Source organism: Centroberyx gerrardi, chromosome 6, assembly GCF_048128805.1.
Source record: "Centroberyx gerrardi isolate f3 chromosome 6, fCenGer3.hap1.cur.20231027, whole genome shotgun sequence".
In the NCBI taxonomy this organism is placed as follows: domain Eukaryota; kingdom Metazoa; phylum Chordata; class Actinopteri; order Beryciformes; family Berycidae; genus Centroberyx; species Centroberyx gerrardi.
The window spans coordinates 25,972,584-25,997,198 of NC_136002.1; the positions used below are offsets into that span (position 1 = coordinate 25,972,584).

Genomic DNA, 24,615 nt, shown 5'->3' on the forward strand with positions numbered 1-24,615 from the left:
CAATAAATAGCAACTGTCACACTGAGTCTCCTCAGCAGAGTCGATTACATTAAAGAGCTGCACACAGCTTAGCTTTGCCATCGAATTGAGGAAAAACATTTTTTTCCTACATTTTATTTGTTTGTTTTATGTTTTTACGTTTTGTTTTTTTTAATGCAAGAATAAGAAGGTGATAGAGTCTATAAAAATATGAGGTGCAGAGCTTTAGACAATAACCCAAGTAAGCAAATGCTTGTAAGGCTTATTGCTTATGAAACCACAGAAAACTGCTGGGATGTGTGTGCTAGCACTTCCGGTGGTTTAATGTGTTCAGCGGACATTATACTTCACCATCTGCTTCCTAATGCCTTGTCTCTATCAGTATAGCTATAAGGTCTTTCTCAGTATGCATTCTTGTACGTTTTTGTGTCCTCCATGATGTGTTTGATGTGCCGAAGTACGATTCCAAAAACACTGAGGATAGAGTTCACTTGCCCACTGAGGATACAGGATATTGGATGGTTACTCGGCTGTCAAGAATGATGGGAAGCCCAGAGATGCATTGTGAGAACGCATCACACCCAAACTGCGCTACAGTCCATAGTACAGAGCCGGATGAAACAGCTGGGAAAACGAACACCTGTGCGCCGTAATTGATCACGCGACGTCAAGCACACAAGTTCATTCTCTCCAAGACAACTCGGGAAGAGCGTTCTCCACAAGGACACGAGTATTGATGTGGCATTCTTGGATTTGATAATCACCTCTGGTATGGTGCGGTTAATTTGCATTTCTACTGATTAGTCAGCTGAGAACATCAGGATTTAATAATTTAGAGCCACTAATGCTGAAAACAGAATGCTATGCAGAAGCCTTTTGGTGATGTACACTAAACATTATATTTAGAATCAATAATAGACAATCCTATATGTCACAGCTTTGGCCAGGTAGTGAAATGTGACTGGGTCAGCCACAGTCCAGCCACAGTTGGCCGGGCTCCAAAGACAGCGGAAATGCTGGCGGTGAGCCAGGCAGATCATGGCACAGCTAAACCCTGGCCAGGGGAGACAATGCATGAACGTGACTATAAAGGAATGCAGCAACAGAGTGTGACTCGAAAGTAATGATGTTTCCAGGAGGGTAGAAGTGGTAAGTGAGGATACATTACTGCCATACTCTGTGAAATCCAAACCACATGCTTACCTTGGACCTCCTTGTCGTTCCTGAACCACCGGATGTTGGCGGCGGGTTTGCTGCCAGATGTAGTGCAGGTAAGGGTGATCATGTCTCCCTCCATGGCAGGCTTGGTGAATCCTGTGATCTCAGGTCGCTCTGGCACCCCTGCGGTACACAGAAATAAAACAAACTGAATGAACCGGTCAGTATGGACAAAGCTAATCAAGGCACAGTTTGATGACATATAGTCGTCTGTTCTACAATGCATTTTGTGGCACCATGAGGACAATGAAAAAGATATGTTGGTATATGTAGCTAACTAGGAATCTATGTTTGTTGCATGTTGTTTTGATTCTGAGGTAGCTTGGCAATGTCAAGAATCTTAATCAGGGCTCCTACACATTTTAACACAGTCTATGTTCAAATGTAAAAAAAAAAAAGATTATAAACAAAAATTCCATGACTATTTCCATGACTTTTTGGATGTATAGCTAACTAACTAGCTCGACCTTCAGCACATTGTGTTTGTTCCATTGGTCACTGCATGTGGCATAATCAACTATTATGGAATTCATTATGTTGTATAGGTGGCAGAGAATCATATGCATCTAGTTCATTGTGAGGGTTGATGCTAAAAATATCATTGATCAGTATTTTTGTAGTCAATATAGTAATAAGATACTCGTGCCTGCTTCCTCTCTAACTAACAATATCAACTTGGCTTGACCTGTATCCAGACAGCCAGAAAAACTTTAAAAACATTGTTGTGCAATACAGTTCCAAGATGAAATTAGAGAATAAATGTAAGGATCTTTACTAAATAATTGTTTTTTTCCCCCAAAATGACAAAGTACATTTTAGTCCATAGCTATTGCACACCTATTCCTCAAGACATCACAGCTCAGACATGCAAAGTGACAGATTTGACGCTTTTATTTGGAAGGGGATTATTCTGGCTAGTTCTGTCTGTCTTGACGGAGCTGCTCTAGCATCTGAAAATAAAACATCCTGCTGCAGAGGATGGCTGAGCATCATCACAGTAAGTGTAAATCTGTTACATTAGCACAGCGTTAGACATGCCAAAAGACATGTTAGACATATTCAAAAATGTCCTTAATGTTTAAGCAAAAGACTATTGCTGTGCACTGCAGAGCTCTAAACAAGCAGTAACAAAGGGCTTTCTTTAGCTAAGGTTGGAAGTTAATGTTGGAACCGCTGAACCAACTGAACAAACAAATCACTTGTAGTCTTTTTAAAAATTATTTGTTTTTCATTTTTGCCTTTTTAGTTGACAGTTCAATGTACAGTGAGACAGGAAAGATTGGGAGAAAGAGGGGGATGAGACGCGACAAAAGTCCTGAGCCAGATCTGAACCCGGGACGCCGCGCCCACACGGCACATTCCTCGGACCAAAACGTGGTACTGCCTACCCACCTGAACAGTTTGTATAGTCTGGTGCGACTCGTTCAGTCTGAACAAAAGATGTTGACTCAGCACCTGAGCTACTAACCCATACATTAGCAACTGAACTGCTTAACGGACTGAACTAATTGTACGGTATAGCACTTGCACCATGCTGTTTGGGTGTCATGTAATGACAACAATGAATGAATGAACAAGCTGGTTGATTAAGCCAATTTTTTGTAGTCAGACAACATTGATGTTATTGCAATTCTCTTTGCCCTGAACGCTCGTTTACAAGTGAGCAGTCCAACCACAGGCTCTACCCAATTCAATGTTTTGATTCAGTTCCTTTGGCAAACCGATCCAACTTGTTCACTTTAAAATATTGTTCAAATGAATAAATGCTGCCTGAATCGACCCACCACTGCTGGACAGCCACTGTCTTGTCAACTGGGGGCCGGAGTGAGCCAATGACAGAGGACCTGTCGAGTAGCTCTCCCTCTCTTTCCTCTCCATCAGTGTAGCACCAGAACCAATAAATGAACCCAAACACAGCAGCAGTGAGCTCAGGAAAAATATTTAGATGTGTGTACACACAGGTTCTTTCATTGTGCTTTGTGATTATATTGCCACAATTTCATCAATCTTTGATAGGGATTTAGTTGGTCTCAAGTTAGTCAGTGCAGTTAGGCGTCTCCCTCTCTCTCAAAATCCCACTTTGCATGTAAATAAACTCAATGTTGTCATTCATATGCAAATTACACAACTTCTAGAGACTCTCTGAGCAGCTATTAGCTATTTTTCTTGGAAGAGATTTGACAACACTGCTAGCTTGTAGCTAGCATTATCTATTATCCTGTACTGCAGCAGGCAAGGGTCAAATGTAACACAGAAACTTTATTTTCCTGTATTGTGACAAGTGCACTGGCGATGAAAAACAAGAGGCTAAAATTCAAAAATGTGAAGGTATTGTTTAAGCTGTAAACGCTGTCAGAACTTGAAGAATTAGCCACAAGTAATTGGCCTGTGGAGACGGGGCCAAGACGGATGTACTCACCCAGAACGGTGAGAAAGGCCTTGGTGGTCTTGACAGGCATGGTGAAGAGTGAGCAGGTGTACTGGCCCTCGTCTGACAGGGTGACGTCATTGATGCTGATGGTGAGCTCCTGCCATGAGGCCCGCACCAGCTCGATCCTGTTGTCCCTTAGTGCTGGGGAAGGAAGGAGGACAAACACAGTCACAAAGAGCACACCATCCTCAACACATGATCAAAAATCACATGATCACAGTCTTAAGAAGTCATTTAGTCTATTATTTAGTCCAAAAAAATCATATCAAAACAATGGTGTTTGATAATTTCATTTGTTTCCAATGCAAATCAACTTGTTTCAAGAATTTGTCATTTTCTTCATAGTAGTGCATTGATCTGCTTGACTTATTTCAACATATTGACACTCATTTCTAGAAAACCACTGAAACAAGTGAAACTGCATTGGAAACAAGTGGAGTTATCTCATTCCATTAATTTTTGTTTTAAGAAAAATAAGATTTGAATATGAGACTAAATGACTTGTTAAGATGGACGTTTTTTTGCAGTGATCTCATTACAGCCGAGTTCATGGCTGGTGATATTAACGGCATGTCAGTGGGTGGCAGTTTTGCCGTTACATTCGACTGCAAATGAAACAAACAAAAAAAAATACTCACAGTACATTTTGAGAAATGGACTCCTAAAACTACCATTTGTTTTTCAGATGACCTGTATGAGAACATGGACTGCTGTGCTGTGATGATTTCAAATAGTTGTCTAGCGCTGCGAACATATGCTGTAGCAAATGGCTTGGAATATTTACATTTACATTACATTTTCATTCTCGCCTGACGCTCTTATCCACAGTGACTTAGAACGCATCAACAGAATGCATTCGAGCGCAACAGTAGAATAAGCTTATAGTCCTAGATTACAATATTTATTTAGGCAATCACTTACACTGCAGCTATTGATTTGCATTCACTTTAACACTGCTTCATTCCTGACTCTGAATACCTGTATCAAAACCTCACCCTGACCCTGAACTGAACCACTTAGTCTACAGTTACAGTGAAAAATGGAAACAACAACAATAGTACTAACATAGCACTGGAGTGTGGACTAAAGGTAATTCAACAACAACAATAATACTAATAGTAAAAAACTACTACTACTATTACTACTACTACTACTATTATTACTACTACATTACATTACATCGTTTAGCAGACGCTTTTGTCCAAAGCGACTTACAATAAGTGCATTTTGTCAACTACATTTTGTCAACTACTACTACTACTACTACTACTATTACTATTATTACTACTACTATTATTACTACTACTACTACTATTACCACTACTACTAGTACTACTACTACTAGGCTACTATTACTACTAGGACTATTACCACTACTACTACTACTACTACTACTACTATTACTAGGCTGCAACTACTACTACTACTACTATTACTACTAGTACTACTACTGTTACTACTACTACTACTACTAGTACTATTACTAGTACTACTACTACTACTACTACTACTAATAATAATACTATAAGCAGTAGATGCCCTACCTGTCCATTTCTGAATACCCAAGTCAAGTTAAAACCTTTCTGTGATTTCTTAAGATCTTGGACACTTTCCCCACTGAAATGTTCACTCAGGTGCGACCAGACTCCTATAAACCTAGGAGAGCCGTGCAGCTACGCTAAAAAAGTTCATCTCGAACCTGTCATCTCTTATACAATTTCAAATTCAGAATCACCTGCTCCTACAAGCGGCCAACCACAGGGGGAGAGAAGAAAAGTGCTCTTCATTGAATAAATTACACATTCTTAATCCGTACTCCCCATAGGCTCGGCCGGCTCTCTCCCTGGACACTCTTTCATCTGAAGTAATTTGAACTCTATTGGATTCTATTACACAGGGCAAATCTGGCAAAGTGCGGCAGAAATAGGTCTTGATTAGGGTTTAATCAACGTGGTCAATGTAAAGTGGTGCCCCATCAGATAAAGACACTAAAGACATCTCTATGAAAATCATTAATCACCGGCGCCATTCACATCTGATTTTAGTGATAAACATGCACAGCAGACATGTGAAACACAATTAAATTAGATTGGCTGAAATGGTTATTAGATTCAGACAGACATAGGTCATTATCAACAACGCTTTTCTTCAGCTTCAATTACACCATATCATTTGATGATCATTATCACATAATCACATAAACAAAAAAATGATGGGCTTTACAGATATTGATGGCCCTAAGAAGTTTCTTATTAGAGACTCTTTATTACCCAAGAATAAAGAATGGAGCAAATAAAAACAATCTTTCAAGCTAGAATTAAAATTTCATAACAAGCTGTGCCATCAGAGAGCCAGCTTATTATGTGCTATGGGGCTTAATACAAACATTTGATAGTCTTACTGTTGCGAACCACATCCTGAAACAAAGCTGCCTGGATGTTCTTTGTAGTTAAGCATTCTCACTACAGAGCTTGGAAATGCCCAGAGGCTCTGGCAGAGAACAGCAAACCTTTGGTGGATGGATGCATTGGAGAGGTGATGGGGTCTAAGCAAACACCGTACAGGAACTCAAAAGATATGGAGTGGAGACTGGGAGGATCAAAGCTTTGGACAAGATGACACACTTCCCCTGGTCCATATCCCTCTATCTCTCCAGCACACAGAGAAAAAGAGGAGGAGAAACAGGGCAGAGCGCGGCTTTTATACTTCTTACCCCCTGTTCCTGGAGCACAAACACCTCCAAGATGCTGTTAAACATTCTGACTGTATCGACGGAAGCATTTGTTAAGGGAATATTGAGATCTTCTGGTTAAATACCAAAGCAGAGAATATATAAAGCACAGATAATTTCAAGTGAAATGGAGAATGTTTCACAGCACCAAGTACAATTCATTTTCTCTATCTATTGCACAACATAGCATCAAATCCAAATAGAGCTAAATCGTATCCATATATCCGTTGCTCAAATACTGATGCAGATATGAATCCAAGTAGTGACTGAAAATCATACTTATAGACTAAGATGGAATAGAAAGATGCATTTTTGTTTGATTTTGCTAGATAGCTACCAGTGTTACACAGCACATGGGCCAAAGACAGATTGATAGGATGAGATGTATAAAGGTTTGAATAACCCAAAGACAAGTGTTATCTATTACTCAAACAGCATATGGCCAGGGAACTATACCACTAGAATCCAATCCAGGCTACAGGCCCAGATTGTGGGCAGATCCGTCACAATCAGACCCAAATGCCAACGGCTGACAAAGCTCTTTTCCAGGTGCTTTAGGAAATCAATGTGATGAAAAGGTTCATTTCCCCCAAACCCTAGATAGCTCCTGTGCTGTTCATTCTGCTTAGAAGGCAGCATAAATCTGCACCCTGACCTTGTGTGTGCTACAGCCTTGCAGCATGGCAGCTTAATGCGCAGTACATCTCCTCTGATGGAGGCCTTACCAAGGCTGTCTCAAATCAGTAAAACTGACACCCCAGCTCCCCCCCAGGACAGGGGATAGTCTCGCTACTGCCCATTGATGCAAAATAATGTTTGCCTTGTTTCCCTGGCACTCCTTCGCACCATAGACCATGTCAGTAGAGGGCTATTCTGAGGTTGCCCAGGAGAACCATTGTCTGTCAGATCCAGATTTTGCAGTCTAGGTCAATATTGGTAAAAGTTATCCAGATGTTCCATGTCCAAGATCCATTTTTAACCTGTGAGACTGCTGTGTAATGCTTCATTGCAGCATGATGTACTATTCCAGGACGCATGAGAATAGCTGGCAGACTGGTTGATAGCTAGCTGTCCTCACAGCTAAAGACCAGAAGCAGGGAATCTGGATGTGTACTTATCACATGGCATTCACTTCTGCACTTCACCGAGCAGCAGACAGATGTTAACTGATGTTTCTAATCCAAAAATATGACGTATATCCTGACAGTCCAGATAGAAAAGGACATTTTACATCTATCCATTAGCCTTGGACACAGGCCGATGGCTCTTCGTGGTTCAGCCAAAATATGTCATAGCCATGATGTTGAGCTTCCCGATGTGGCCGTTTTTGCAGGGCCTGTAGCCACTTTGAGCCCGTCCTGGAATGTGTAGTGAGAGCAGTAACTGTCCTTCAGCTACAACACACGGTCCTGGCGCACCCCTACTCTCTCAAGCCAGGGGCTCCACTCTTTGCAATTAGAGTGTGTTTGCTGCTGGCTGTGCTTGCTCAGTGACTGTGTGGGCGATTCTGGCCGTGTTCCAGGGCTACTGGTGCAGGCAGGGGGCTCTTTCCCACCACACATGTGGCTGCAATTAAGAGAAGGAAAGGGCCTTGTTCCAGAGGGCCATTGTTCCTGCCTGCGCTCGCAGACATCCCACAGAGCAGATGCTACTCAAATTGGACTCATTTTCAGTGCTTGAAGGAGGGAAGGGAAGAAGGAAGAATTTCACCCAGCAGCTAGGTTACAATCCCCCTTCATGTGATGAATAATGAGACTGAATATTTATTTTATTTTTATAGATAGGTTTGATTCTACACTGCAAGAAATTTACAAGTCATTTGGTTCATATCAAGTCTTAAAATCTTATTTTTCTTAAAACAAAGTGAAAGATTCTGCCAATATAATTTATTTTGCCAACACGGCAAAATAAAGCAGATCATTCCACTAGTATCAAGAAAATGACACTTCTTGAAATAAGTTGTTTTGTAACGGAAACAAGTGAAATTATTGCATCCCATTGGCAATTTTTTTTCTTTTGTTTTAAGAAAAAAAGATTTGAATACTCAATGCTTGATTAAATGTCTTGTAAAGATGGATAGTTATTGCAGTATAATACAAAATGATGATTAAGCTCCTGTAAAACCCAGGATCTAAGCATCTTTTGGTGGGCTTTTACACTGTCGTCAGCAATACATCTAAAAGACAAACTTCCAAAGCAGTTTAAATACGACAAATTATACTGTGCGAGTGCAGTGTAGCACAGTATATGCAGAGGCACCTCTTCACATTAGCGGTAACAGCCGAGTGTATAGTGCCATAATGGTACATTCACATTTCAGTGAAATTCAGCTGAAGGTAACACACTGCACTTAAAAGCCCATTAGTCTCTGAGGGAAGACATCAGACACAGCTGTGGCCATGAGACCCTTTCTGCATTTGGTCTCAGGCAGAAGGAGAATTGGTCAGAGGCGCTGAAAAGTAAACAAAACACTTGAGAGAACAAACTCGGGGCTTTGCTTCCAGCGAGAAGCTCGAGGAGGCAAGTGTCTATTTCAGTGGAAGCTCTTTTCTTTGCTTAAGGGCATAACACTTCAAACACTCTGACTTATCAGAAATAAAGGGGTGAGCGGCACCAAAATGATAGGCCACACTCGACTCTGCCCTCCAAAGGGAATCCTATTCACTCAACTTGGTGATGATAGAAACTTTTTTGGGGTCTGTGATATTTTCTCAGTGTCAGTATTGAGATTCCTTTCACCAGCTGTGTGATGTAAGCTGTGAGATGGATAGGAGAGCGTCACCCCTGTAACCATTTACAAAGTCAACTTCCATGTTGTGTTTCGCTCTTTCACAGAGTCAATTAAAGCTGAATCTGGTAGTTCAAGTCAATTTCAAACCAAGGATAGATAGATAGATAGATAAATAGATAGATTCAATACAACCACGATACAATGTAAATAAAAGTTCAGTGACAACAAATTATGACTGTGCAGAATTATGTTTATTTCTGAGCCACAAATCTTTCAAGCAATGGCATTGGCTTGCTAGAATGTAAACTACAATTTAAAAATGTCATTACAAAGTGCAAATAATATAATTTGGATGGAGAGCTTGTGAAATTGTGATGGGCAAGCCGTCTCATTTGTGATTACTACAACAGAACAAAATGGAGCTGATATCGTGATTTATTTTTCTGCCCCACGATACGTATTATCACATTTTTGTATTGCGATATATTGAATTTCGATATATCATCTCACCCCTAATAGATAGATAGATAGATAGATAGATAGATAGATGGATAGATAGATGTGGGGGGTGTATTCATGCAGACAGATGGAGAAAATTTCAAAACCCTGAGAAGGCCAAGCCAAGGTAAGTGTCCATTGCAATCACTTTCAACACACTAACCTTCAAATGCTGTGTGTTTACTAGAATGGTGGTTTAAATGTGCTTTCATTGGTGCTCACTACGGTAATTGCATCCTTGGTAATTATCCTTCATTCTCTCAAGCTAATGAATGTTTTAATGCCCACATCAGAGCATTCATTTAGCACATAACAACGTTTTGATTACTACAAGCCAATTAAGATCAATTTTGCTTTGTGACCTTTATGATCCAGGCTGAATGCCCCAATTAAATGTCATGAATGATGAACCATAAACATTTGGGAGATGGAACGAAGATGGCGCAAAGTGATGTAGAATTTGCCACAGCATATATGCCTGCTGCCTATCTCCGGTGGGATCATATAGATCAAATGAACAATTTGTTATTATCTACCTTTGACATGCAACACACAATGGCTTCCCATTAGCTGAATTATTCATATTCGCCATATCTGACAAAAGATTCTGCTTCCAATCTGCCTGCCTCCAGGAATCTCATTATCATTCTCTACAACATCACTACTTAGGTTTTTATCCTTTTCCCACAGAAGCCAAAAGGGAAGTAAATCATAATGAAGACAGCAAAGGACAGCTCTGTTCTCATTTGTCCTGTTCAGTAATAATAATTCATAACCCCAGCAACATATAAAAGGGGATAATTCTACAAAAGACATATGGTCCACATCGATTTCTTCGTAGTGGCAGCCCACCACAGAGTCACTCCCTTCAACAGTCTCAGCTAATTGGCCTAAATGTATGAATGATGTGTTGGCCTGGCTATTAAAGCAATCTATCTCTGTCCTCTCAGGTTCTGTTGTGGGAGTGCGGAGGAATCTGCATGCCGGACCGCCTGGCCTCTTCCACAGTGTAGTCTAAAGCCTCTGAGGTGGCAACAATCAACCAAGACTCAGATATACATAATGGATGAGGAGGAGAGTGCCAGAGAGCCAGTTGGCATGATATAAGAGGAGGGCTGTGTTCAGCTTTAGACAAATGTGCAGAGACAGTCCAACCCATATGGATCAGCTTTGGGATTCCAGCAAGGTTAACACTCTCTTCGAGCTCCACAAGGTTTGACTGAGCCTCTTATGGGAGAGGATGAGGAAAAAAAAAAAAAAAAAAAAACGTCTTTCCTATCATTTACAGGCTCGCCAATGATACATTAAGCTATTGAGCTGTCATCTAGCCACCGTTTCCCTCCCACCCGCCACATCCCTTATCCTCCTTCCACGTCTGTGACAAGCGGTGACATTGCTGTGTAGACAAATTGTAGGTCACAACTTGTAGGATGCCTTGCCAGGATTATGTCCACCTGTAGACACGACTCCCAATGGGTTGACGAAACTACTTTGGTGTCCTTCTGAGGCGTGTTGCACCTTAAATTCATAGCTAAAAGCTAAAGCAATATTCCACGTAGTTTTAACATGGGGGTTATTTGGCACTTGACCGCCATGAAAACCAGAACATAAACTACTCGCCAAGATCGGATGCAGCTGGGACGAGTTTGTAGCGTTTGAATGAGGCCACAAAAATAACCTGAAAACTAACATTTAACATGTTTGAGGACAGATTCAACAACAGATCCCGCTTTTAAGACAATAAAGAAGTCATTGGTCCGTCGTCTTTTTGCATTTCTATTCTTGGTTTACACTAAAATTAGTATTTACAAATAAAAGTAGATCCGGTCTCCCAAACAAGAAGTATCTCTCCTAGATGGTATCCCTCCACTATGTTCTCTTCTATCAATAAAAATGCTATTTGGCGAAATTATGTCTAAAACATTGGACCAACAGTCAGTTGAGAATCACAGTAGCGGGATCTGTTGTTGAATATGTTCACGAACGTGTTGAATGTCAGTTTTCAGGCTCTTTTCGTGGCCTCATTCAAATGAATGGGAAGTAAAAATCCGAAGTGGAACTAAGTGGAATATTGCTTCAATTACAGTACACTCGTCTTTATTGGCACACGCATTTTCACGATCAGTGTTTGATGCCCACTTTACATGGACTTGGTTTTCTTACTTTCAGACAGCTGGAGCTACTGTTAGGACACCAAAGTGGAGTTATAGTGTTCAGTGTCTTTGAAATTCTGGAAGAGCACACAAATCCCTTCTCTCCTTGGCTGTAATTGCTACTCTTTGGGACTTTTTTTTTTTTTTCCCATTTTCTCATTTGACAGACCTGAATTAAAATGGAACAAATTATAGTCAGGTCAAAGATCAGATTTTGTCTTACTTTACCCAGCAGCTGTCAAATACAATTGATATAATACAGAACTTACAAGACTTTTTTTTTTTTTTTTTTTTTTTTTTAGAGAGATGTTTCTCTCTTTCCTTCACTATAGCTGTTGGAAGGATTTAAGAGGTCATTTTAATACTCTTTTCCTCCCTTACTATTTTATATCAAACTCCAAACATATCCAGGCAAATGCCCCTTATCTTTAATACTGAGCTTGAGGGAAAGAGTGAACGTAGATTCATTAAAAAAAAAGTCTCGCACAGCCTTTTGTCTAATTTAAGAAGGAACAGCAGATGTATTTTTATCATCATTATCTATTTGTATGTGTTAAGCATTCAGATTCACACATAAAAGCTGTGAATAAAACTGAATTCCTTTGGATTACACATGCACAATGACAAACTGCCTCGGAAAAGGGACAGTGGGGAAACTTGCATGTGCATCAAACAATGACACATGGTCATGCTGTCATTGACACCCAGGGGGATTGTAAGCAGAGAGGTGGACAACAGAGGGAACGGAGCACAGAGATGACAGGCATAGGGAAAGCAAAAGATGTATCTAGCCAGCAGGAGAAAAAAGAATATTTTTCACTGGAAACACCTCCAACAATATTTACACACACAGGCGAGCGAGTGTGGAAACAGAGGAAAAATACAACAAATTAATCTAATCTACTCTGTGACAGCGGCCTATGACTAGCTGTTCATCAGTAGGAGAGAATAGCCTGCCTCAAGCTCGGCCGGTCTGCAGTTAGTTGTTGGACTGAAAGGTAGCATAAGGCTGAATCTAACATATTTCATTGGCCACTACAAGAAGGCACAGCAAAAAGGGAGAGGGACAGTCGCAGCCCTCTGCCAAGCAATTAACTGGTGATTTGGCACAGCAGAGATTTCTTCCCAGGCGTCCCGCCCTTTTCCTTGCATGAAGCTGTGTTGTTCCACGCCTCCCATTTCTCCTGATGGCCTCGCGGGTATTGTATTAGTTGTGCCAATAAAGCTTTTCATCTGGCTGTTTAAAAGGAGATGGAGGGGAAGTGTTCTCACACTTAGCCTGGGCAACCTCTGCTGAGTGGAGTGCATTCATTTTGTCATCTGCATTGCCCAGGATAAGGATTCTGTCATGCAATACAAATGGCTGCCCCAGCAGGGCAAAGTGGCCTACACACACTGTGCTCTCCAGCTTCTCCCCAGCCCCTACCTGCTTGTGGCATCAGCAGTCTTGATTTACATGCAGATACAGATTACTTACTGTCCTGTATGCACAGGAGAGAGGCGTGAACAAGATACCATTTGTTATTTCATAACTCTCTTGTGCTACACATTTAACTGACCTCATTTATGCCAAATAAAATTCTTCATGTCTTACATCTGTTCAAAGTACTCTAGTCAACACTAACTTGCACAAAAAAGTTTTCCAGTTTGCCTGATGGAATTTGTGAATTTTGATTAGTCCTGCGAAGTAAAATATTAAAATGCTACATCTATTGTGCACCAGAGGAGACAGAAAAATAACAATAACAAAAGAATGGCTTTGGTTCAATGACTTTGGTTTGAATTTAAATCCCTTGGGCACATTCACACCATTCACACAAAGGTATCTATTTAAGATTCAGTTAACTTTCATTTAATTGTATTTGGAAGTAATTTCATCTAATAAAACACCTTAGACCTCATTACTAAATCCAATCACTTGCGAGGAGAAAGTATTTCTTCAAACCAGACTGTGACTTTCTCTTCTTTCAGTCAGGCGTCTCTCTCCCATCAATTGTTATTCAAAGGAAAGTCCATCTTCAATCACTGAACCAATGATATTGTATTAGCAGCTACAGCATAAATGAAATGGCTAATGCTATAAGAAACACTGAAAGATGAACACCTCCAACCCCTACAAGACCAGTCCACTGTTATACTCCCTTTCAGCCCAGTTCCAATTTATCAACTCCAGACTTTTGTCACTTTTAAATTGGATTTGGCCGGTGAGAGCACATTATAATTCTTTCTGGCTCAAGCCTTGTTTCACAAGGTTGCAACAGTGTGCTTCCTTATGGTACGACATCCAAACAGCTATACAAATGTAGGGCGGCTCAAATGCTAATTGGGCCAAATCATTTCACAATCCAGAGGCATTACAATGTTGTAAACAACACAGGCAGCGTTGCATGATTACAAAAGCTCAATTCAAAAACATTCTCTTTCTGTTTAGTTTGTGCCCTGGGACATCAATGGAGACACAGCTTCATTAAAAGTCTGCTTCAACATTAAGGGGAATACATTTCCCCCCTTATCCTGCCTTTTTGTCTTGTATTCAGTCAAATTGTATGCTCGCAGGCGGACACACTTCTGTACATTCAAAGTTTAACAAATGAATGAAGCAGTCCACTGTAGTAACACAATCTAGTTCAGACATCTTTATCATATCTCATCATTTCATCATTACGTTCCATTATGCGCGGAAGTATTACTCACCTTTCTTGTCCCCAAAGAAGAGGGTCTGTTGTGCAGGGTTTGACCACTGGAGGGAAGTGTTATCATTGTAATCCACACGACAGGTCATGTTGGCTGTGCCCCCCTCCACCACCGTCACATTCTGAGTTATGGGGAACTGACCTTGGCTACCTGCGAGATTATGAGACAGAGCCGAGGTCATGGTCGTGACATGAGTAGATTGCCGTTTTGGTTCGGGTGTTACTGTCTTTTCACTGAATCGTATTAACATAAGATTCAGACTTAACACGATTCAAAGAAAATTATCTGTCATCATGATGTCACCCAATTACATTAATGTCATGACGACATCACAGTAAACCAAAGATAACTTAATGTAAGCATAGTCAACATGAACTCCAGCCTTTGGCAGTTGCTGGAGCTAGAAAATAATGTTTTTACACTCAGAGAACAATGGTAGGTCTCACTCTCCCTGAGCACTTTCCTCACTGCCTTATTGCAGGCCCCTAATTGGTAGCATGGCCTAATTAGAGGTAGTCATGTTCTGCCGTAGAGTCTAGAGCTGCAGCTGGGTGGTAAATTGACACATAATCCGAGACACTGTGGGCCTTCGATCCAAGTGACTGCCTTACCCCGAAAAAGCCACTCGTCACAGTGTGCAGAAGACATCCAAACGAGGCCTAATCACCCAGCCTTGCTGGATTTTACCTTCTTATTCCACATTTGTACTTGTCGTCTCAGCAAAGTCCCCTAATTACATTGCAGAAGCATTTCTACCCCGCCTGTGTTTTATTGAACTCCCAGCCTTCAAAAAGGCCAGCCTTCAAAAACAACTATCTACCACCAATACTCTTTTGCAGGGAGCTGTGAGAGGACACAGTGCAGGCTAATATGAGCCCGACCACACTGGCCCCTTTAATGATGACAACAGTAAACAACTGTATTACAGTTCTCAAGTTCATTTCTGAAACGGGATGTACTGTATTTGCCGGGGAGCATTTCATCATCCACAAGTTAATCTTTGCCCATGTTTTGTCTTGATTTCACAGGCCCGCTTTGGTTTCCTCTTGTAACTGCACATAATGTGCCTGAATATGAAGGTGACATTGTCTCTGCCTCTCTCAGGTACAGTTCACCACAGGGACGTTTCAACTAAGGGAGCAGCTGTCTGCCTCATTAGTCCAGCTCACATGGGGATCAGAGGGGGCTGGGATAGCCAAAGGTCTGTGGACCTTCCTTGACCTTGACCGTCCTGATTGAGACCATTGTCAGCGAGAGGTGAAGGTAAAGCGGGCTATAAATAGCAATGGGAATATGGAAATGATAGCTGTTCCAAGAGTGCACATTACTTATCTGCTAAGAGTGATGTGAATTTAATGATGTAAACACACCAACACACATTTTATTACATCATTACGCACAAAATCACATCAACAAGCACCATATTTTGTCATTTACACAATAGTTACATTTAAAAAACAGTTGGCTAGATGTGTGCTGGGAAGTCCACCACTGCCAACTATGCATGTCATTATATTAAAAACAGGGAAAATGTGAATGCAGTGATGTAGGAGGCTGCAGTACCATGTGCAAGTGATGCTGTGAGTTCCTGCCTGACTCTCAGCCTCTTTTTCGTGCCATCTTCCCTGTCTGTCTCCACTGTATACTATTCAATACAGCAGAGATGCCGTGAAAAAAACAGGGAAAAGCAAACAGTAATGAATGTAACCCTTGATCCCTGAGGGGTTTGGGCGGGCGGGGGTACAATGCAAAAGTATGCAGGATTGCTATCACAAAAGCCGTTGCTGAAATCCTCCTCAATTACGCCTGTGAGGCCAATAAACGCTGCGCACGTAATCACAAAACGTATGGCTGTGTCTTGGGCATTGTTTTAAGGAGTGTCAGTGCAGGTTGTCTGCACTGCAGCTAACTGGGCTTCACCTAATACATTCATGAAATTCTACTGTCTTGACATACTGTAGCAGCCCACAGTGTGGCAAATGCTGTCCTGTCTGTAGAAACATAATCCCTAGCACCAACTAGAGAGTGGATTCCATTTTTGAGATGGTGGGTGGAGGGTGGCTGGCTTACTTATACAGTGCCAAACAACATTTTAGAAAAGGCACTGAACCACAAACTGCTCCAAGGATGCTACACTCCGGGTGACCCTGCGCTCTGACCTATGAAGAAAAGCATATGTGTGTGTGCATCAAGGAGGGATGTGCAAAAATGTATTCCAGTTAGCTTGTGTAAACTGGCCAATAAAGTTAATGTTTATTTTGCAGGAGCATGGTTTGCAGTTTCTTATACCTACAGGTTGAACCCACTGGAAAGGGAACAAAACAGTTATGAGTAAAACTCCTGTTCTCTGAGATAGGTAATAGAGGTATGAAGGCGCTCGGTTCCTCTGATGACCCAAGAGGACTCAGTGAAGTGCAGTGATGAAATGAGGAATAAACCTGTGCATTTGCAATATGCCTTAGGGGGAGGACGGGCCCTCCCCTACACACACAGCATTTGGCCTTACAGGCATTTCTACTGCCAGAAAAGGACTTCAATATCGGGTATTGCAGTAGCAGTCTTCTATACTTATATGCATTAGACTGAGTGAAAGGGAACTTCTTATTTTCAGTCCAGACTACAGTTTCACAGCTTGCACAGTAGTTTACAGTAAATAGGGTGCAACCTGCCTGCAATGACAGAGAGTAGGTTAAGTGAGGTTTGAGTATACATCAAGATATCTTGATGTAAGCAGTGGCTGCCCTCTGAAACATGAATACCATTAGCATTTGCTTTTTCATGCTTGTATCTCTCTTCCTTTAAGTCATGAAGATCATGAGGTGCTACAGAAAAGGAAAAATCAATATGTGATGAGTTTGTCTCTCTCTTCCTCTCTCTCCATATATATGAATATCATCTAGTAAATTATGTCTCCCTATGGTCTTTTTATAAAGGGAAGGGAGCAAGATACGTGCTAAAAATTGAACATTAAATGGCAAAAAAACGTCAAAAAAAATATCCAAAAACGAAGTTGTTGTTTTCTTTTCTTTTTTTTTATTAAAATCAAGCTCAATCAATAAAAATCTGACTAATTTGACTAAATCATTTTTGTTGTTTTGTTTGTGTGTGTGTGTGTGTGTGTGTGTGTTTTTAATCAAAATAGCTGTACTAGCAACCTGCTTATGGGCCTAACTGTTAAAGCTATTGCTGGTCCCTTGGCAGCGCTTACACCTTTCACAATGTTTTTTATGACAGTCACATGGATCTGAGAGCTGGTGTTTTTTTTTTAAGTGCTCAAGCAAAGTGCTCACTCCAGTGAAAGCTGAAACTGGCAATATCATCCCGAGCTGGAAGATTATGGTCCACATTCAGGTGGGCTACCAGCACACTGATCATCAGTCACAATGTCAGCACACACGAGATTAGTCAAGTTGTTTGCTGTGCTTCACACAGTCAAAATGTTGCTGACACATTTCTCCACTGTAATATTAACTTACACACACAATCAAGCCATACCGCTTCATAAATCAAATATTTACCCGCGCAGATGAGATTAAGTAGAAATGTAAATGGGAATGGGTGAGGATAGCATCTTCATTGTAAACACAAATATTTGATAACTATATATTTTAGGGAGGGAGACACAGTAACAGGCATCTGTTAAAATACCATGCACAGCACAGATGTGTCCTCTTCTTTTCTATATATTTTGCATGGGATGTGTTATGTGAAGCAGGTATATGAATTTGGATATATACGTGTGGTAGGGCTGGCAGTATGCATTGATAATAACCATTTCATTTCATCTCCACCAGCCTCTTCTTGCTGTTATCAGAATGCAGCTCAGACCTTCGCCTGATGGAATCTGAGTCTGACAATATTAGAAGCCAAGAATATGATACTTAGAGTATTGATTTTGCTGGTCCTCTGGTCCAGGTGAGTATCTAGAAGATGAGAATATCAGGAAGATATGAAGTTATGAATCTTTATAATATGTAGGTAATGGGAAGCTGATTAATGTCAATGGAGCACCGTATCTCTAATGATGATGTGGAAATCTGTTGGTTGCGTTTTGACATGATACTCATGGCAAATCATGCCATGCTGAGCTAACAGGTTTGAATACAGGATCATTAGAGAACCATGTTGCATATATAATTTTAAGGACTCCTCCAGTGACCACTGAACCAGGATTTGAGGTGAAAAATACGAGAAACATCTCTGTTGAGGAGAACAGAGAATTAGTGGAGGAAGAATGAGCCATACCACCCCAAAAGCCTTTCTCAGTTTCAGCTGACTGCACCAAATAATGGAAAGCAGTGCCTTGATGAATGGCTAGAGAGCAGTCAAGCACACCACTGCAGAATAAACTGTAAACTGCAGGCAGGAGTAAAAAGAAAACAAATAACTCAAAAAATAGTTCAAGAAATAGCCAATGCCTGCATTCATTACGGAATAATAACAATTATTAATTTTCATATGAAATGAAATCTCAGGCAGTTTATCAAGCCACCAGTTCATCCTTCTGTCCTTGATATTACAAGGGCTTCTTTGCAATAATATAGATGTTAGAGTTGGTGAGCTTTCATCTGCATGCTAATAAGTCATGGCAACTTTATACAGTGCCTGCCAGTGACAAAATGCAATATAAAAAACATGTATATATGCAATCTGCATACAGTCATGATTGAATAACTGATCACATTTCCACTTTCAATATCTGAATGTCAAAAATGGATTTGCTGACATTTAAACATAAAGCCTGAATATATTTTTCAGGCCTTCATAAGCCTATCCATGATTACACAGATACATGAAACAACCATGCAAAACAAGGATGAGTTGTTTGATGTGACATAAGTTTTGGTGGGTTTATGTGGCAAATCAAAGGACAATCAAACAACAAAAAACATGAATGCAACATTATTCTTATACTCTTAGAATCTCAAGCAAATATGTTCCACATCTCATGGTGTGCCTTTCCCAGCAAAGTCTGGGAGGTTCTCTTCCTTTGTAACTATATAAAAGTCGAAGCGATATTTGCAAGGTTCTTGTCACTTTAAATGTATGATTGTCATTTTAGGTAAATCACTGCAACATAATAATAAATAATAAATAATAATTCCTAATAACACCAGTTTAAAAATACTGTTGTTACAAAGTCAAAACATGAGAGAACACCTTTAAACACCCCTAAATGATAAATACAGGTATTTATGAAGGGGATTATGGTTTGCTTTGACTCTCTCAGATAGCCGGTAAAGTTTCTTTGTATTTACATATATTTATTACCAGTAATACCAGTAATGTTTATTGCTGTTGTTGTCTAAAGTGTATATGAAATCATCAGGCGTCAATTTATGTAAACCTAATTTTAATAAAAAGTTCTTCCTCAACTTGTGCACACAGTAAATGCTGTAATGCTGAAAAGTGGTTGGAAAAATATGTGAATAGAAAAGAAAAAAAATCTAATTTCTAGCATTAACATCCACAAGGTATTTAAACAGACAATACACTCTTGAGAACCTAATAATTAATCACTGCAATTACTTTAACTTGACATAATTGTAATTAATTGGCTTACTCTAAACTGTGTGGCCTATTTGCCAACATGTTGGGAGAATATAGGAAGTTGAACACCCCGAGTATATAAATATTCCATTTAATTAAAACTTGAGGCCTCTTGTGGTGTGCATTTCCATGGTGGAGAGAGCAGGAAATAACAGGGTCTGCTGTCTCCCATGACAGGAAAAGTTAGAGTAATTTTCACATGAGACAAATACAGACAACTCTATGTTCCGCTTTAGAGTGTGAAGCTTTTCGAAAGGGTGGATGTCATTTGCTCTCAGCATCCTGTTGCCTTTTTCAGATCCAGCATTACCCCCCCCCCTCCCCCCTTCGCTGGTGTTGAAACACCCTGTCCTCGCTCAGATTTGCTCAGTCATTTTCTCTGCAAGGACTAATAGACACTGTATCACATATGACACCGTTCCACCCGTCTGCTAGACATTACAGCCACCGAATTCCTCAAAGAGCTCATTGAGGCTATTGGACCTACTCTACTCTTTATTGTAAATAGCTCCCTGACTAATGGTTGTGTCCTTGGCTATTTTACGCTGGCAAGTGTCCAGCCTCTTCTGAAGAAACCCAACCTTGATTCAACCATCCTTACTAACTATAGGCCTATTTCCAAGTTGCCTTTTATCTCTAAGATCCCGGAGAAAATAGTTTTAAAGCAACACTTAGAGATCAGAAAACCAAGATTGCCTGCTCAGATGCGCGCTCTCATTACACATGACAATGAAATAACCTTTTGAAAGATTTCAGGAAGGTTATTGCCAGCACCGTAGCGCTGAAACCACCCTTCTCAAAAGTTATTGATGATTTCTGATTAGTGCAGATGCAGGCGAGAGGTTGGTATCCCTGGGATTGCCCTGGAACGGTTTCTCAACCCACCAGTCATATAGAAAATTTTAGTTTCCTACTGGTGACCATGTTTCCTCCACCTTAATTACATGTGGTATACCTTGAGGCTCCATTTTAGGTCTAGATTTATTCTCACCATACAGTATATGCTACAGTACCAATTGGCCACCTCATCTGCTGGCATGGCATCGCTTTCCACTGCTACACCAATGACGCACAGCTATACATGTCAGTAAAACCCACAGACTTAAAGGTCCAGTGCAGTGAGAATTGCATTTCTAAATTTCATGGTATAATTTAAGGACCCGTTAATGTAAAGTTACCCAAATTATTATAACTGTCAGCATTGTGGAAATTTGCCTAAAACCTGTTGAAAAACTCTCCCTCTGGTTGTCAACAGAATCAAACAGATTTAGAATTCCAATCTCCTTCCTGGTGTAAATGATGTCATCCACACCCAGGTTTTAATGAATGCTCTGATTGGTCAACAATATGCATAGTTAATCAGGTGTCCCATAGTCTGTCAGACAGTCAGCTACTTGCTAAACTAGCCAAAATCTCTGTGCCTCCATTGTAGCTGGGTGCTGAAGCTCTAATACTGGATATTTGTTCCCCAAAGATAGAAATATATGCAATTGATGGCACAATCATAGGGAAGGTTTGGCTCTCACTAAGCCCTACAAGCTTTGTACCATCTAACCATCGAAAACAGAAAAAAATATATGCTCATTGTGTTAGAAATCAACATCAAACTGTTCCCGATTGAGCTGAAATCACTGCACTGGATCTTTAAGTAAGTTGATGCTGCTGTTTAGCTGATGTTCAGGACAGGATGTCTCAGAACTTTCTGCAGTTAAACTCTGACAGAGCTGAAGTTCCTGTTATTACCCCTGAATTCATTTCAAAACAACTTCAGAAAGCCTCTTGGTCTTTTCACAGATAATGTCAAGGTGTCATCTTTGATAAAAGTTTAAACCTTGAGCAACACTCCGAAAAGCTAGTCAAGTGATGTTTTCTGCTACTAAGGAATATTGCCAAAATGAGATCGGTCCTGTCTCCTAGTAACACAGAGAGAATTATACATACCTTTTTATATCTTCTCGTCTTATTACCATTAGGCCTTATTTACCAACCATTAACCAACAAGCTGTGGCACGGCTCCAGATTGTGCAAAATACTGCAGCAAGGCTTTTCACCAGGTCTAAGTGAACAGACCACATTATACCCATTTTGGCATCCTCCTTACATTGGCTACTTGTCAGTTTTAGAAATGATTTCAAGATTTTTAGGCTTTTTTTTTTTTTTATGCTTTATTGACAGAGATAGTGTGAGAGAGAGACAGGAAGGTATGGGAGAGAGAGAGGGGAGGACATGCAGCAAATGACCGCGGGCTGGATTCGAAGCCGGGTTGCTGCGGGAAGGACTGAGCCTTATATGCGCTCTTCTCGGTGAGCCACCGGGGCGCCCCATGATTTCAAGATTTTATTGACAACCTTTACGGCTTGTCAAGGCCCTGCCCCTAGCTACATCTCTGACCTTCTGGCCTCTTGTGAGCCAGAGCGCAGTCTTAGATCCCCAGGCAGGACTCTCTTGGCAATTCCTAAGCGTAGGCTCAAGACGAAAGATGACCGGATTTCGCTGTCAGGACCCCTAGGCTGTTGACTGTCCTGCCTGACAAGCTTAGGCTGCTAAATCATTGTCATCCCTTAAAATCACTTCTCAAATCCCCTTTGCACAAAAAGGCCTTTTCATAATTTGACCTGCACATTTGCAGTGATTTTTTTTTCTTTCATTTTTTTCTGTTATGTTTCTTTTTGTTGTTAAGCACTTTATAACTCCTATTGGTAGTAGCAGCAGTATTTTGAAGTACTTGTTAATGTTTTTCCTCATTTTGTCGCTACAATACAGCAAGCACTGTACAATGGAGTTGCATTAAGTACAAAACATGATCAAATGTAACACAATGTACGGTACAGTAGGCCCGTTATAGTACTAGTCTGAAAACAGCAGATATGTCAAGGGAAATGATTACTCATTCATGCATTTAAGTCAACCATCCTTTAGTAATTTCCTAGTATTTTGCTGACAGTACAGTGAAGATGGACAACAGAGCAGAGGCAACTTTGAAAAATTCAAACCTATGCAGTAAGTGTTTAAATGGTTTCCAAGGTATGCTCAGTCGTCCACTTAACCACCACAGCAGCCCATTTTAAGCTATTTTAACCTCTAATGTCCTCACATCGCCGAAAGCAAAAGTATTTTGAAGTTATAGTGAAATTCGGGTCAATCTGCTTCAATCTCTGATCGCAGAGATAAAACCAGGGACAAAATAATATCTATTTTGGCAACTTGGGAGCCGCAGCAGGGTTGAGGTTCTGGTTTTAACTGGGGAACAGGTGAGAGATGGAAAGCGGGTGAAAATAAACAAAACACCACAACAAATCTCTGTGTTATAGAAATAAACAGAATGCAGTCTTCCATAGAGCAACATTTACACAGTAAATAGCTCACACTTGAAGCAGGTAAAATCCGATCACACAGCAAGGTTTTGATTAAAGACACACACTACATGTTAAGAAAAATTAAAGTGAGAGTTTCACAACAGCGATGCTTTGCTAAACTGAAAATAGGCTGCCTCTCATTTCACACCACATTTCAGGATCATCTGATTGGGACAAACAATTTCATACCATTCTTATTAGTGTAATGAGAGCACACCTCAGTACATTATCATGCTAATACTACACCATGGGTGACAAACCTGGCCCTTCATTTTCCTTCAAAGTCACTTTGCTCTTTCAATTTTCTTTTAATTGTGACATGGCAACTGCTTCAGCATTTCTCTGGACTGATGAGCTGAAAACTTTTCTGTTAACCCAAATGCTTTGTGTACGTTCCCAAACTGCATAAATACTGTTGTACTTGAAGCTAGAGCAACACATGAAACAAACAAACCCAAGGATTCTGTTGGTATTAAACAGGTAAACATGGTTCCACATAAATCACTTAATATAAACATGCTACACCACATTTTAACCGTTATTCTCATTGCTGATTGGATCAAGCATAGGTGTGTTTTTTTGCACATAGTCCAAGTTGTTTTGCCTTCAAACTTTTCCTCGTTGACACATGAAATAAAAAAAATGTGGGCCTTATACTTTATTTCAATATCATTAAGGCATGGTGGGAAACTTGTGGTACCTCCATAGCCAATTTGGATTTATGAGTCATTTTAGCAGCCTTTTGAATATGAATACACTAGTTTTATGCCACTGTCTAAAATAACCTACTGTGACTGCTATGATCATTACAGCCTCATGGAAATGTACACCCAAAAACTAGAGACCTTGGCCATTCAGAGGAGATAAGGATAGTCTATATGCGTTCAAGATAACCGGTCAAAAATGAGTCAAAAGTTGACCAAAGCTGTGTAACTGATATTATTAATGCAAAACTTGGTGTAGCTTATAAAGATATATAATCAAGCTTGGGAACAGACTTCTTATAGTCAGGGAAGTTTGTTACATATTGTCAGGCTGCCTGTCACATGAATCTCCACAGTCCTATGGGTCTAATCATGTAAAGCATTTACACTTCCCACAAGGGAGTGGAGCGGATTAGATTAATGCTGACTCTACTCGGAGGTCTATTGAAAATGAATGCACACATCCCTCCATTCTAAAGATTTTCACCCAGCTTACACTGTAATTCAAGATCTCTATTTCTACAAAGCAGATCACTTTCAATTCTAGCTCAGTTTTGACATTACATGTCT

General features: G+C 40.4%; 1 protein-coding gene across 1 annotated transcript in view; it reads right to left on the reverse strand.

Moving 5' to 3' along the window:
• The window catches only part of cadm2b (cell adhesion molecule 2b), a 138,942-nt gene that overhangs the window by 14,453 nt on the left and 99,874 nt on the right, over positions 1–24,615 (reverse strand). Inside the window, exons 3-5 of the mRNA XM_071924728.2 lie at positions 14,436–14,585; positions 3,617–3,769; positions 1,183–1,320 (exon numbers count right to left, since the gene is read on the reverse strand). Of these exons, the coding sequence (XP_071780829.1) occupies positions 1,183–1,320; positions 3,617–3,769; positions 14,436–14,585 (441 nt within the window). The remainder of the gene's footprint in view (positions 1–1,182; positions 1,321–3,616; positions 3,770–14,435; positions 14,586–24,615) is intronic.